Source organism: Cibotium barometz, chromosome 11 (genome assembly GCF_041138505.1).
Source record: "Cibotium barometz isolate CiBa-2024 chromosome 11, ASM4113850v1, whole genome shotgun sequence".
Classification (NCBI taxonomy): domain Eukaryota; kingdom Viridiplantae; phylum Streptophyta; class Polypodiopsida; order Cyatheales; family Cibotiaceae; genus Cibotium; species Cibotium barometz.
Window position 1 is genome coordinate 30,953,316 of NC_141056.1, and position 16,451 is coordinate 30,969,766.

General features: G+C 42.1%; 1 protein-coding gene across 2 annotated transcripts in view; it reads left to right on the forward strand.

Moving 5' to 3' along the window:
* LOC147634052 (putative complex I intermediate-associated protein 30) overlaps positions 1 to 6,523 on the forward strand; it is a 68,070-nt gene extending 61,547 nt beyond the window's left edge. Inside the window, exons 5-7 of one of the 2 annotated variants that reach the window (XM_086805152.1) lie at positions 4,434 to 4,514; positions 5,482 to 5,574; positions 5,669 to 6,523. In XM_086805152.1, the coding sequence (XP_086661278.1) occupies positions 4,434 to 4,514; positions 5,482 to 5,574; positions 5,669 to 5,863 (369 nt within the window). In that variant the 3' untranslated portion in view covers positions 5,864 to 6,523. The remainder of the gene's footprint in view (positions 1 to 4,433; positions 4,515 to 5,481; positions 5,575 to 5,668) is intronic. The other variant, XM_086805153.1, reaches the window with a different exon arrangement.
* The last annotated feature ends 9,928 nt before the right edge of the window (positions 6,524 to 16,451 follow it).

Sequence of the window (16,451 nt, forward strand, 5' to 3'; positions counted from 1 at the left end):
CTCATCTACTCAGATTCACAGAGTGCTATTGCTTTAGCCAAAAATCCTGTTATTCGAGGACGATCCAAACACATTGATGTTCATTTTCATTTTGTTCGTGATTGGATTTCTGAAGGTCACATTCAGCTTGAGTATTGTCCTACGAAAGATAATGTTGGTGATTTGTTTACTAAGCCTCTTCCTCCACCTACCTTGGATTATCTTCTTCAGCGCGTTGGCGTTGGTCCTCCCATCTGGACTTGAAGAGGAGGTGTTGGATAGGTGTCATCTCCAGATGGTGTCACGCTAGTGGCACACTCTTTAGCCTCTAGGCATTTTTGGGATTTATAGCATTCATTTCCATTTTTTCCTATTTACACACATTTTTGGGTGGAGGAACTTTCCTATATATATGAGGCATTGTAGTTTATTTCTAATCAAGTTGGCTAGTGGTTCATTGATGAGTTCTTGAGTACATTGTCTTTTCTCTCATCTCTTCTTTCTCACATACATTTCATGAGATGATCCTCATGGATGACCTGCTGAGGTGGAGGCTGTCTCAGCCATACGGCGGGCCTTCGCAAGCGGCTTGGATGGAGAGTAATCCCCATCCGAGCGACTACGAATTTGCCCACCCGGTGTGCTGCAAGAGTCTCGAACCAGGCGCCAGTGGCTGTGTCCCATAGCGACTGCCTCCCGCTTGGAGAAAGAATCCTCATGTATGCATACATAGCCAGGGTCTCGCTCTATGCGAACCACCAAGTGTCGATTCCTGGAGACATCCGCACTCCCGGTATCAAAGAAATGTGCCAACTCCCGAGTCGGCCTACCATGTCTGTAATCTCCCTATCGCTCACATGGTGAGAAAACTCAACTGCCTGTGTTTGCAAAATACTAATAGCAAGATCCAGAGTCCACTCCCGGTTGCTAGTGCCACAAAGAGGGAAGGAGAAGGCCACCGCTGACTGAAGTGCCTCCTCCCCTCGGGCCGGAAGTATCACCACATGAACTCTGATAGGTGCTGGCTCATGGGGGCCCTCCGCTCCAAATAGGCGTGTAAAGGAGTAGTCGAAAGCCTCCGAGTGCTGTCTAGTGTTGAGACTACTCAGCCGACTGCGGATAGAGGATATCCGTGAAGCACGAATCGGCATGGTAGGTCTCCTCTGCGGTACACGAGCAAGGTCGGTGCTCAGTGCTCGCCGGACTGTAGGTGAGCGCCAGGGCACTGCCAGTGCCCCCCGGGGAGCTGAGGCGAGTGGAGGGGGAGGAGGGGGGGGAGAAGGGGGTGGGGAAGGAGACGCTGAAAATGCGGGAGCGGGAACGGGAGGAGGCGAAGGTGGAAGCGGGGCGGGAGGGGGGGACAGGGGAGGGGGGGGTGGAGGTGAAGGGGGGGGCGCTGGCATCTCCTGATCCGTAGTTTGCGCTGGGGTCTCCTCCTGGAGGGGAGCAAAGCTGTTCCTCACTGGAACCCAATGATGCTGAGGCTGTGTCTGCTGCTGCGTCGGTCTTGGGGCATGCTGCTGTGGCTGTCTCTCTCTACGGCACCCCTGTCCAGGCTGCCAATCAGAGGTCTCTGTGGGCTGAACAGGTGTCCCGGAGGCTACCTGCCGAGCCGCATCTGTGGACGGGCCATCGGAGGTCTGCTGTTGCGGTGAAGGTTGGGGTCTCCTGCGAGGGCAGGCTTTGGCCAGGTGGACCGACCTGCCTGCATATAAAACACTGGTTCGGGAGCCCCGAAAACTCCACTCTCTGATCAATCCATCCCCCCCCCCCCCATCCTAGGTAACTGAATGACCTTCGGAAGGGAGGAGATGTCAGGAACCAAAACTCTGACTGAAGGCAGGCCCGCTGCTCTAGCCACCACTGAAGCTGCTGTGGGGCCAGTCTCAAGCACCGAGCCCACCAATGATCCTATCCTGGAGAGGAGCGGAAGGTACTTGCGGCGAAGTCCAGGAAAGCAAACTGTGACATGGAATAGGCGCTCTCCCTGTTCGGCCGCTGCTGGGTCGAAGCCATGCTGCCAATGTCTGAAGAAGGCCCGAGCGCCCCTGATGTCAAGGGGACTCATGGCTAGGACCTGGGCCACGCTCTGGGCTGTCTCAAACTCAATCTGGTAATGGCCGCGGCCCAGTAACTGAACGTCCAGGATCTTGCCCACATCTGCAAGAAGGCGGGCCTGGAGAAGATCCCGGATCTCCCCTCTGTTGGGGCGGGTGCCAACTATACGGCAGATGGTGGAATGTGCCTGGAGGCGTTCCACCTCTGCGGTGAGGCTCGCTTCCTCTTCTGGTGAAAGAGAAAGCGTGATGGGGGTATCCTCAGGGGCGGGCGAGGGGGCTATGAAAGAGTCCCTCTGAGGTGGGGCGGGAGGGGCCTCCATCAGAGTCTGAAGCTGAGTCGAGGGCGAAGCGGGACGGGGGGAAGCGCGGAGCGGGGAGGGAAAGACCGAAAGCGAGGGGGGGAGGGGCGGATGAAAGGGGGGGGGGGGGGGGGGGGGGAGGCGAGGGGGAGCGGGAGCGGGAGCGGGGCGCGAAGGGCGCGAAGGGGGGGGGGGGGGGGGAAGGGCGAGGGCAGGCGGGCAGGCGGGCGTGAAGGGGGCAGGAGCAGGCGGGCGCGAAAGGGGGGCAGGCAGGCAGACGGGCGTGAAGGGGCAGGCGGGCGCGGGGGGGGGGGGGGGGGGGGGGGGGCAGGCGGGTGCGGAAGGGGCGGGGGGGCAGACGGGTGCGAAAGGGGGGCGGGCACGGCACGGGGGGGGGGGGGGGGGGGGGGGGGACGAAGGCACGAGCAGGGGGGGGAGGCGAGAGCTTCAGCGAGCAACGGATGCCAGGACTTGCAATTTTTGGCATTGACCTTTCTATATTGCACATCTTTGGGTTGCAGCTATAATACATAGTCACAAAGTGCTTGTAGCATTTTCCAGCTATGTGAGATGGGTGAAAGTGGGGCGAGCGTGAAATGGAGGAGCGCTACCTTGTTTAATGCCATGTCTTCTATTAGATCCAAGGTAGATATCATTGCTTATTCCAATTCTGGGCCTCTATCAGAAAATTCAGTATTCTTATCAGCGATGCATTGGCCTCTTCCTTCTTGAGGTTAGCGGCTTTGGCACAATTTCATGTCACTCGTCAGTCATAGACACTCGTTACCTCCTTTTTCCAATGTGAGTTCAGGAGGACGTCAATGTGGGGCAACAGTACAAACCTAGGCTATCTGAGAATATCTTTCACATGCGCCCTTAGAGACCTTTTTTCACAGCAGTCCTGAAGCAAGATAGAGGATGCTGCCTAAATGATAGGCACCAAACGCTCGTGGGGCCCAAAATAAGGTTTCCAAGTCAACATGCAACTACGTCACGGCCTATCCTCGACCCAGAAGAACTTATTGGTGAGGCTCATTGGTGAGGCTCATGACCAAAGGCTACATGGTTATATCTAGGAGATGTGTTTTTTGTTCTGGGAAAAGGATCCTTCTATTAGTTACCAAGAAAAAACAGCCTCAATGGCTAAGTACAAACTCGTCTCTACATGGGGAGCGAGAGTCAAGAAACATAATGAGTGGGAAGGATTCTCTTCTCCACCGGGTGGCTGCTGTAGGAGGAGAAGGCTATCTCATACAATGGGGGGAGGGGGAAACAACCACACAGGTGGTCTATATTGCCAAGTGGGCTCACTACCACTGTTGTCAATGGGAAAGGGACCGGGCCGCCATATCCTTAGGAAGGCCTCCCGATGCTTCCGCATGTGGTTTGAACCACCCTGAAGCTTCCCCCACTGTCCACGGAGGGTATGAATGATACTGAGCCAGATGCTTCGGATGGATCTAGGAGATGTGTTACACCTCATTTCCTTAATAAAGAGGTACTTATGGCTGAGGCTCATCATCAAAGGATATATAAAGATGCTTCGGATGGATCTAGGAGATGTGTTACACCACATTTCCTTAATAAAGAGGTACTTATGGCTGAGGCTCATCATCAAAGGATATATAAAGATACCCCTTACTCACGTGCATACTCTAGGCTCAAGTTTTGCATTCTTTCTATGACTACTTTGTCATCTATAGTTGTAAGTTTTGGTTTTTTTGGTTTTCATGTTATGTCACTTGGCATATGTAATGATTGATGAACTGCCATTGTCTCATAGACTCTTGTGGTCTTTTGTTAGACGTTAATAAAATCTTCTTTTAAATCTTTCTTCTTTCATATCTCTCTCTCACACCTGGGCCGGCGAGGGAAGGAAATGTGTGCTTCTTTGAAACTAGAGATAGACATGGACCAATTAAATGCTCTCTTTCAGTTGTCCTTGATAGAGAAATTTGAATTTTCATTTCAAAATTGTAGATTTCAAAGTCCAGAAAACTTTCAGGAAGAAGTTAGGACATTCTTCTAAATATATCTTCTTCACTTCAACTCAAAGTAACGGGTTATGTTTGGTTGCTTTACTTCAAGAGAAAAGACGGCTGGAAGATTTGACTTGGATCCTTTTGATACGATTGCATTTCGCGTAAAGGGTGATGGACGGTGCTATGTCTCAACTGTAAGAAGCATGTTTCATCAGTTTTTCATTTTCTGCAAAGATTGACTGCATTTTTTAGATTAATTGTCTTTCCCAAGCCCCGGTTGAGGCTTGTCTTCTTGCACTTGAGTGTGAAAGATTTTTAATTGCATGTATATGATTGAAAATTTTGAACTTTTTAATGTTGGATGATCATTACAAATATACATAAAGCTGGAGCCTTAAAGTGTAGCCATACTTTGTTTATTATCCGTCTTGTACATGAGGTGAATTATGTGTAAGTCTGTTAGTATTGCTTCCGACTAGGTGAATTCCCTTCATTTACATTGTCATCCTGTTTTCCAGTGTCTTTTTCTCTAATGCAGTGTTTTCTGACTTCCCTTTCTAACCTCGCAAGCTTTCATGCTTGCCATCTTCAAGACAGGAGTTCACCATGTGAGCTTCTATTCTTATGCTCCCTTCCTGGTGTTGGAAACACTCAGCTAAGAGATGGTTCCTTCTAGATCTTTGAGCATGTTAAAAAATGTTTTTACACCTCTCAACCAGTTGTCCAAAGTCTAATTAGTCAGATAAATGCCGTGTACATGAAATCTCTAAAAAATAATGGTTCTACTCTTGACATCATGAGACCAAATTACTAACTGTTTTACACATACCTAACCCCACGCAGACGACTCCATCGGAGCCACACACACCCCTCTCCAGGCGTGCACAGCTTTTTGGTACTTGGAGAGGTGTAGGTACACTTTTCATTGTTACATAGCAAAGTCCGGTTATAACCTCTACAAGCAGTTTCTTTGGCTGGTAGGAGCTGGAGTATTCTCCAGAGCATGATGGGATCAATAAAATACTTAAAGAAAACCTAAAAATAGTCACTTCAAGCATATGTATTGCTGCAATATTGGATGTTATCAAAGGTAAACAGTTTTGGTGTTCCTTTTTTTCCCCCCTGTGATAACATCTCCTCGCTCCATCTAATATTACTCAGCTACGCACGGAATCTTGGTGGGGAACATTTGAGGATTCAAACATTTGGCAATCAATGATATTCGCACCCAAAGATGAATGGTTTGAAGTCATGGTAAGAGTCATTTTGCCTACGATGCACAAATGCTTCATTGTTGTTATATCATTACAAAAAAAAGCTCATGTCATGGTGTTCTTCTCATGTACAGATCCCTTTGGAACGCTACCTCCCTACAATGAAAGGAAAAATAATTGAAATAAAGAATGAAATGAACCGCGCTCGTGTTTGTGGTATGGCTTTAGCTCTGTCTGTGAATGGGGGACTGGAAGGTGCGGTCCTTGGGCCAGGAGATTTTAAGCTTCAGCTGGATTGGATTAAGGCCTTGCGTCGTTCAGACACCTGAAGGTGCCTCTAATACACTTGGTCCACTCACATGTATGGGGCCTTCTATGTATCATGCTGAATCTCTCTCATCTTATTTGGAAAGAGCGAAGTTGTGGTAGCAACATCCAATGTCTCTATAAAAGATGGTGAACCTTAGCCTGGTACCAAACAAGTTATACAACCATTGAAGAGGGGTTTCTATGCTCCTAAAAATGAGTGCTTCCTATGGGGTTTCACATAAATGCTGATGTAATTGCATCATAGTAACATGGTCTTCTTTTCCTTAGAACGACTTTCAAGTATTGGAACAAGTGGTGTGAGTGCAAAACTTTCAAGTATTGGAACAAGTGCAGATGGACCATGAGAAAATTTGCTACACGCTCCGTGGTTGGCTGAGATGGCTGTCTATCATAATCTATCTTAGCCCCAAGTTGTGGAAATTATGGACTTTCTAATGCTGCAATAATTTAGGGCCTTAAAAATTTGGCTGGATGATCATTGGCCTCATGTGATGGGACTCATGCAAACTTCATTTATCCTGATTTTGCTTTCAAGTGTGGCACAGTATGTCAAGCTTTTCAGAGCTTTCAGTGCATTCTCTCTGATGGCGCGTGGGGAACGTGATGATGCACTTCGCAACTGTAAAAGTGAAATTCAGTTGAAAACATGGGTTTAAATGCTTTAGTGCTTAATTATAATACTGGCATGAAACCAGGACATTGTTGCTGTATGCAAAAACAGAAACAGAAACAGAACCATAGTTGCTCATTTCCAATGACGTCTTTGCAAGAGTGGACATAAGCATTAGGCTTAAAATCTTCCTTCAATCCCACCAAATGGCAAGGTTTATTTTAGACAATGGCCAAAATTTTTGAATGCCATTCCACCCCTTGTAAGAGAACCATCACAAAGACCATTCTCTTCTTACCTCCATCTAGGCAAAAAGAGCTCTTCCTTTGCTCCCATAGCCATGGAGCATTTCGGTGTCACAAAGAAGTGAGTACGTGATGACAAACCGGCTAGCACACCCACATTAGGAAGTTGCATGTGTGGCTCGAGACAAGACTAAATGACACTTGTTTCATTACACTAAGGAAATCTCTCGATGTAAACATATTTGCCACCACCAACAGAGACTAGCCTAGGGCTAAGCTCTGTTTTTTCATTCATTCCAAGCTTTTGGGATCATCCAATATCACACAATGTTGATTAGGAGGTCACATGCTAAAAAACATTGTTTTGGAGATTTGGATGTGTAAGAATTCTTGTGTTTTACTTTGTTTTAAAGTTCATTTGTATTAAATCATTCTACTTTCATACTTGGAAGGGAAAAATCATGATTTCCTTGGTGATTTACATGATTTTGAAGCCCATGAAAAGGCTTTGATTTTGTTGTATTGAATTAAGAAAAAGCCTAGCATTTGCGATTAAGAGTGTAATTCACTCCAAAAACATATTCATGCATTTTATAGATGGTTATGCATTGTTGGAATTGCTCGATTAGAAACACCTAAAATCAATCAAAATCAATTAAAAAACACAATCACAAGCATAAATATCATTAATTAGGATTAGGAGCTTTAACCACTACATCAAGTCCATAAAATCTCAAAAAACTCTAAAAACTATACCAAACCATCCATCTCTCGGGTTGGGAGACGACATGAGTCCACAATTTTGTCAAAAAAAGACATGAGCTGTGAGGTTGAGTTTGCATATGTGTGCTTGAGTCTAGAGACATGAGTATACAAACATGAGTCTAAAGGTAGGTATGCCTATCATACAAACTATACCAACAATAAATTCAAACATTTTTTTAAATATTTTTACAATTATTGGAGCATTAAGTAGAATTATTATCTAAGAATTATATTTAAGTATAATTTTGAAGTATTAAGTATAATTATTGCTTAATAATTTCTCACCAATCCTATTATAGGCTCGGATCCCCAATATGTTACTCAAAATCCATGCAAAGTAAGCATATTTTATAAATATTAAAAACCATGAGTCTATTTTATTAAAAAAACCATAAGCTTATATCATTTTTAAAAAAGTCCACGAGTCTAATCAGATGTGAATCGTAAGCCCACTAGATGTGAGCTAACAGGAGTGAGTCCATAGAGTTGTGAATCCACAACACGTGATCCTAACATGAATGACATGAGTCCAACTCACTAGACTTGTATAAGCCTATTTCATATAAAAAAGATAAGTCCACTAGGCATAAACCCACGCACGTGATCCTACAGATGTGAGTCAACGACAGACATGAGTCTAGAGGTTGTGAGTCGAGATAAAAAAACTCAAACTAAAAAAAATATTAATTTTTTTGTAACTTGAGTAGAACACACGTATCTAACTCCATTTAGATTTACGCTCTACCAAATATAAATCCTTTGATGTGAAGTTGATCTAAATACTAATGACAGTCCATTCAAACTTATGCACTACCAAAGAGAAAACCTTTGATGTGAAGATCCATACTAATTGTTGGAAATGGCAATCCAATCAATTGTACTATATCAAGCCACACTTAGCCAAACCCACCTAGCCTTAGGCTCCATCAAACAACAGATGTAGTCACTAAAGGTGTCCACACCGCGACACTGTGACATTGTAACAATGTTACACCATGATAATTTCACATCGTCATTAGGGAAATTTTGGACTCAACTTTGGGCCCCTAAGAAGTACCAACTAAGCTTAGAGAGAGAGAATCTAAAAAGCCTAAAAAAATAAGGTGAAATTGATTTTGGCGTATTTTTCCTTGGCATTTTCTTGAGATATAGAAGATATATTTCTATTCTTAAATGTACATAAAAATGATAGAATATTGCCAGTTCTCGAAGTCTTCAATCTGTTCATGCACTATATGTACTATGTGAACAATGAATTGGTCAATTCTCCAAGTTTAATGGCTTATATCTCAAAATCTCTACGTACAAGTCGAAATAAAATATTTCTTAAAATTTGAACTAAGGATCATCCAAAAATAGTTCGAGTTTCCTCCCTTGCAAGAAATTTCACCTCAAATTTCGAAGGTTTTCGACTTCCCTCCCTACAAGAAACTTTACCTCAAATTTCGAAGTTATTACATATCAAAGTTTGCAGGTATTGGTACCTTTAAAATCAAGGTTTTCCTTGCAAATTAGTTGGACTCTTTACTTCTTTTTACTATTTTGGCACCTTTCTCTTTTCATTCAGGTTTTTCTACTAATCAAGAGCAAGGAGAACACAGAGAGAATCAAGAGGATGGCAGAGGGATCAAGAGCAAGGAGGAATACAGAGAAAAGAGACATTTACAACTTGCACATTGAGCTTGAACATGAATATGAACCTCTAAGTAAGAGAAATAAACCTAATACTTTGTGTACTGCTTCTAAAGAAATGTTGAGGATGCAAGGGAAGAAAAACATAGATTTATGGATTGATGGGAGGTTATATCCAAAAAATCCTTTTACAAACTCCACACCCCCATTTAGGAATACGACATCTCTGCTTAACTTTGTTGGAGATGGCTATAATGGGCTCCTAGGATATACACATCATTTGGAAGCAACAAGCAATGTTCTTAAATTAGAAAGAGATTTGTTTGAGAAGGAGAACATTCATTTGAAGAAAACCATGGAGCATTGTGTACAAAAGTTATTAACCAACAAGGAAACCATTTCAGGGCTTGAAAAATAAATGTCTGAATTAAGACATAAGCAGACCTCATTAGGTCTCCATTAAATGACAAAAAAAACTAAGGGATATTGAGCAAATGAAGCTAGGAGGTGGTGGCATCAAGAAGAGAATACATGCAATCAAGTAAGCTCCTTTCTATTAATTGGTTTATTGTTTCTATTGTGATATTTTATGAATAACAATCATTATTGCATACGTTCATGTATATCAATTTTTGCATTTCAATATGATATCAGATCATTAATCAACGACAGAACCTTCTGGCGTACATTTAAGTCTTCTTTTAGATTGTCAGTATATGCAGAAGCACTGATGAACGAGAAGAAATATAAGAAGGTCTCAAAAAAGAAAATAGATGACTTTTTCAAAGATAATCAACTCAATCCATAGGACATCCAGGCAATACTGATGAGGCTCGTATATCACACAGAGGGTACTCAGCCATTTATAAGACTTTGCAAGAAAAGATGAAGGATTCTAGTATGAAAGGATCATTATTGCTAAATCCTTCTTTGAAAAAAAAAACGCAAACAAGTAAACGAAGAGGTACTGCAAGCACTAGGAACCCCATTTCATATTGAAGACACCTATGCTGCACCAACAGGAGATGTGGTCTACAATAGATACGATAATATTTTCTACGACTTGGAGGCCTTACAATCATATGCTGTTCAGTTGTTTGAAGTTACTCCTAATGTGATGGTGTCCTCAAATTTGTGCTAAAGCTTGATGAGTGTCAAATTGTGAAGGAGAGAAAGTTAGAAAGGGTTACCATCACACCGATGAGCAGGGCACTTGATACATCTATTCTAAAAGATGATCCTAGATGGTTTAGTGTTTAATCTGAAAACAATATATTGTCGTTGGGATCGTTTGAGGTAAAATTTATTAGACTCGGATATGTTTGTGAAAAAAGAATTACATATAAAAAACACTAATGGGTGTTGCATTCCTATGTTTCTTATGTATTGGAGGTAGAATCACAGAATTTTGATGTTCTGCATTATTGGGTCTTTCATAAGACATCGATACCCGAGATAATCAGCGAGTAGAGAAAAAGTGGCATTTGGTGGGTGATCTTAAAACTCTGAAATGTATACACAATGTGTCAAAGCTTGCCAATTCAAAATTCCCTGCTTATATTGCATGTGCAGTACAAAGGTGTTTGATAAGAGATATTGGAAGAAGGCACCAGATAGGCACTTTGAAAGACCCAAACTTCAAGCCAATTCTCGATATTCCATTGTCAAGTGTCCACATTTGTACAATGCATGCTCTTTGCAGAATCATTGAAAAACTCTTGTTTTTATACATATGTTTTGCATGGACTCTACAGCCCAATACAGCAAAGGTTACATCCATCAAAGCACTAGAGAAAGTTCTATTAAACATTGGTTTGCATGGTGGATATGCAAAAATTGACAAGATGAAAAAAGGTCTAAGGATGGGAAGAATGTACCTAAGAAACCTTCCATTGGGGGTGTTAAAGCAAGAAGGTTTCTATTTGAACCAACACCAGAAGGTCGTAGAAGAAGAGGATCATTGCAGATCGTAAAATACAACAGATGGAAGTGCGTTCACAATGCAGTAGTAGACCATGCAGACAATGGTCAAGCAAGAACATGGAAAGCCAAGGTGTGAAAATCTCTAGACACTATGTTTAAGTTATGTGACAAGAAAGTGTGGACGAAGGAGGACCATGAGATATTTCAAACAGTGCTAGATGAGTTCAAGAGATCAATGATTGATGCATGGATGGATCAACACATCACCCACTATATGGTATTAGATTGATTATGCATTGAACCAATTTTTATACTGTATATTAAAAAATATACTAATGTATTCTTTTATTCTCTTGAAGCATATTATATACCATCATACCCCTTGGTTTGCAAAGAAGTATGGTAGTTTATTAATATGGTCAACCCAGGGAATGGAGAAAACACATTATCAAGCACGCTCCGGGTACTTCAATCATACAAGACATGGTGGAGGAGCAGAAAAAGCTAACAGTTTAAAGGAATTACATTAGTGGACATATAAGAAGCTTGTACACAAAGCCAAAAAGAAGCAGTAGTTCAAAGCATCCCAAATTAATCAAGCAGTAAAACTTGTGAATAAGGAAAGAAAACAAGATATATGGAGGAGATCTAATGCAAGTATTAAGCATGCAAAATGGCGTGTAACAAAACAAAGAAATGAGAAGATTTGGATACCCATAGATCCATGATTAACATTTCAAATTCAAAAATGATCATATACAAAACTATTCATGACATTACACGACGAGAGAGAATATTATTACAAGAGATAGGAATATACTACTACTCCTTAACCTGCTCACTAACATCCTCGGGTGCATGAAGCCTTGCCCTTTTTGAAGATGGCTCTGCAACATCCTATAACTGGCAAACTGGAGGAACCCTCGGTTTTGTGAATCTCAGAAGCTCCCTTTTGCTATAATCACTTAGCATATTGGGATCCTTAATCCCACACGCCAATCCATAAGCAGTATAGGCTAAGTAATATTTACTCAGTGCATAGACTCTAGGGCCCTGTCCAAAGATTCGCAATGCTAACAACTTCTCCAAAAGCATGACTTTGTCTGCATTTCACCTGACGGGATATGCCCTAAGGTATCTGGATAATGTCTTGATTGCAAACAAAGGAAATTTTGCATTGTCTTTTGAGAATTTCTTGTGGAATATAATGAATTGTGGAAACTTCAATCGGTTTATGTACTCTCCCAGTGCTGAGTCCATTCCGAGTCCTCCCACGTGTTTGCTTGCTCCGCGACCAAGAAACTCATCCTCAAACACAACTAGCTGCAAATCAATATTGTCGATGAGCCAACACAACAAATAGAATAAGCTACCCAGCACGATAAAAAGTAGTTAACAAGTAAACATACCTGATTTTCGTCATTAACAAGTAAATCATTTATCCATATATTGATTGTTGAGTTAGTGTCTTGGACCGTCGATGAGGATGCCCCTCCTCTTCCCATGCGTGAAATATTAAGTCTTTGCTGAATAGCCTGAAATTCCCCTTCAGTGGGAAGGTTATATTCATAGCTTTTTGCATCCTTCTACATCATGGATAATGTGTCGGCACAGCAGAATGGAACTCACTATCCTTGACATTTGAATCCAATAAGAGATACTTATCCAAATCTGGATCCACAAAATCTTCATCTTCCTCAAGATTTTGTGCAATGATGGCCAGATAGTAGTCTTCCCTTATGTCAAAGATAGCTTGAATATTTGTAATTAACTAATATTCTTTGTTACCAATAGGAAATGTGGGGAGTAGTGGGGTTGGAATGTCCCCTGCTTTCTCTATCATAGAGGGCTGCTCGTCACCTGTAACCACTAAGGTGTCTTCTCTTCTGAGCGCATCAATATCTAACTGCTTACTTAAGTCCCTCTCTCTGCAGCCAAGTTTATCTCCTCCGCAATCTCTTGAACTTCATCTTCTACTCTTGGAGATTCCTCTGGCTTCTCCTCAATTTTTTCATTTGCAACTTCTTCATCCTCAAGCAGCACATGCAGGTAGCAAATAAATCCATAGTGGTAAGCAACGAGATGACACTTGTGATTGTGAATGGGGCACTTACTATGTGTCTTCTTCTTATTATCTGGCACCTTTAAAACATCCCTCTTTAACTTCTGTCTCAAGGTTGTTGAAGGCACAATATCATTCACGTACACGTACACATACTGGATGCCGTCAAACATGATTGTACCACTCAAAGTGTTATGCTGAAATTGCTTCCCTTTCTCCTCAAGATACGAACGAGCAGAAACAATCATGTCTTCATCGATGGAGAAATTGAAATTAAACATGCATGAGATTTCAAGATAGCGATGATGCTGTCAAACTTTATGTAGGAAGTCGAACAACTTTTCATTTGGGGTTTCTTCAAGGCCAGCATTAGAGACTCAACCTCAATCCCAAAAGGTTCCATCTACAAGCCAGGAAATATGTCAGGACGACAAAAGTTCTGTATAAGATAATAAAGGATTAGCCAAGATCAGTATAACGCGATAAGCATTGGAGAAACCTCACCGACATCTCTAGTCGCGTTGTAGTAATTTGATGAAATATTAGTAAGAAAATGAAATTGCAAAAAAAAGTACCAAAATCACTGCAACACGATACGTGTGGGAGAATTCCCAAGTAGCCCTCTCTTCACGTTATAGTGATTTGATGCAATATTTCAAAGGCAATGACGATTGTAAGAAAAATCACTACAAGGACGACAGTAGGACAAATCACTATAACGCGATATGGATGGGAGAGTTCTCACCGACTCCCCTCTTCTCACAGTAGTAATTTGATCAATTATTTGTAAGAAAAAAATTAATTTCTTAAAAATCTAAACGATGAAATCTTTTAAAAAGTAAAAAAAGAACGACAGTAGGATAAATCACTATAACGCGATATGCTTGAGAGAGTTCGCACCAAGACCTCTTCTTGCGTTTTAGTGCTTTCAAGAAATTTATGCAAGCAAATTACCATTGTGGGCAAAATCACTACAATGTGATATGGGTACGTTAGTTCTCACCGAGATCCCTCTTCGCATTGTAGTGATTTGATGAAATATTTGGGAGAAATAAATTAAATTCTTAAAAATCTAAAAGTGGCAATCTTTGATAGAATATTTATAAAACAATTATACAACCTCAGCCAAATTAAAACATGGAAATATTCAAAAACATACTGCAAAATTCACTAGGAGAGCAAGAAGCAACCAAACGAAGCTGACTGTAGGAGAGCAAGAAGCAGGGTGAAGGTGATGATTGCGAGAAAAATTGCACGAGAGCAAAAAGCAACGAATAATGAATGTTGGTCACCTTTATCCACGGAAACTAACGGTTTGTACACGTGGCAGACATGCATGATGGCACACCGCGTGCTCTGCGCACATATGATGACACGTGTCAAAATTTGATTGATCATAATCATCATGAGTACGGCCCCAGATCCTCTTTGGCACGTGTGGACATGCTCTTTCGCATGTGTGTCATGCTTGTCCTTGGTAAATGTGGTACTCTTCCTCGGTAAATGTCAAGTGTCCTTGTCTTTTGCCGCCGTTTCATTCTGCCTCCGTTAGCTGCATGTATTCCTCCGCCGTCTCTCATCTACGCCATCTCTGTGATTTATTAAGCAAGCGTCCATCACTTCAACATTTTCCCTGCGTAATTCTTTGGTAAGTTATCAAGCAATTACTCTTGGTCTTAAATGTTATATTCAATCATATATATCATGTTTTACCTACGTTCATTAGATATTGGGTCAAACGAAAGGCAATGTCTAACAAGTCACCACGACACGAAGAATGAACTATGATTTTTTCTGATGTAGCCATATCGCGTTATAGTGTTTTGGACATACTTTCTTGTCCTCTACATTGTTTTGTGTCGTGTATGTTATCTATTACTTATTTCCATGACCTACTTTGTGAAATGAAACGCTATGTGTAAGAAATCACTACAGCGCGTTGAGGGTTTGACGATTAGGTCTGATATGCCTCTATTGCGTTGTAGTGATTTGGACCGATTTTATCATCATAGGTGTTGTTAGGTGTATTGTTCTTGTGTTGTTTTGTCAAATGAAAGGGTCTCTTTGAGAAATCAATACAACGCGAGGAGTTGATGTAGATTTTGTCTGAAGTACCCATATCACGTTGTAGTGATTTGAAGCTAATTCGTTATCCAAGTTAACTTTTTCAGTAGTTTTTGTATTATTGTCCTATGTATTTATTGAGAAGCTTATCATGTAACATTATGACTATTTTCAGATGGCATGTATGAAGAAGACTGCAAGACTCTCATCTACAGATGATCCTCAATTAGGTAGAGAAGCTAGTTCGGGAAAGAAATTGTCTGCACTGCGCTCAATGAGGAGACGCAGATACGACTAACATAGATCCGTCCTTCTTGAACTAAGGAAGGTGGAGAAACATATGCATTTCGCGGTTTCGAAGTTGCCATTCCAGCGTGTAGTCCGGTCCATATGCGAGCATTTTGGCATTAATATGCATTGGCAGGCCTCTGCCCTAGGATGTTTGCAAGAGGCTGCGGAAGATTGGCTTGTCGTGTTTTTTCAGGATAGCTATGTCCTTGCCGAACATGCATCACAGAATCACTGTGATGCCAAAAGACATGAACTCATTCCATTGCTCAGGTTCATATGACCGTACGCACTGGAGCCCGCCCCCCTACTTAGTGACAAGAGAATGAAGGGAATTTTGGAAATCCCGCCTTTGACGAAGAAAGTTAAGATCACAGGTGACAGAAGTGACAGAGGCTAGTCATTCATGTGACACAAGGCTCAACGCAAGGCTTAACGCACAAAGGATTGGCGACCGCCTAATATCCCTATTGCGTTTGTGTCTCCACCACGGCCGCGAGCGACCAGGACCACCGCCATGGTAGTACCCCCGAGCAGGTTTGTTTCCGGAAGAGCAACCACCCCAAGAGCATCCGGAAGAGCAACTACCCCAAGAGCGTCCCAAAGAGAAAGCACCCCAAGAGCATCCGGAAGAGCAACCACCCCAAGAGCATCCGGAAGAGCAAGCACCCCCTCAACGACAAGCCTCACTGCCCCAACAACAAGAATCATCCCACACACAATAGCACGCTTCATAGGAAAAAATGAGAACATGCTATCAATGTTTTAAACATCCAATAAGAAAATGTAGAATATTTGTCTTAGTTTCTATTGCTCTAAGAAATACAAAATGTTGTCATGATTGATGTAACTATATGCTGTCAAAAATACATTTATCTCCATTTATCTCTATGTGATGGTCATTTGCACCATGAAAACTTGCTTCCTTGTAATGTCTTTACATTGAATGGTCCTTTCTTTTCTCCTTGGTACCTATTTCCAAAAATCAAAGTAATGTA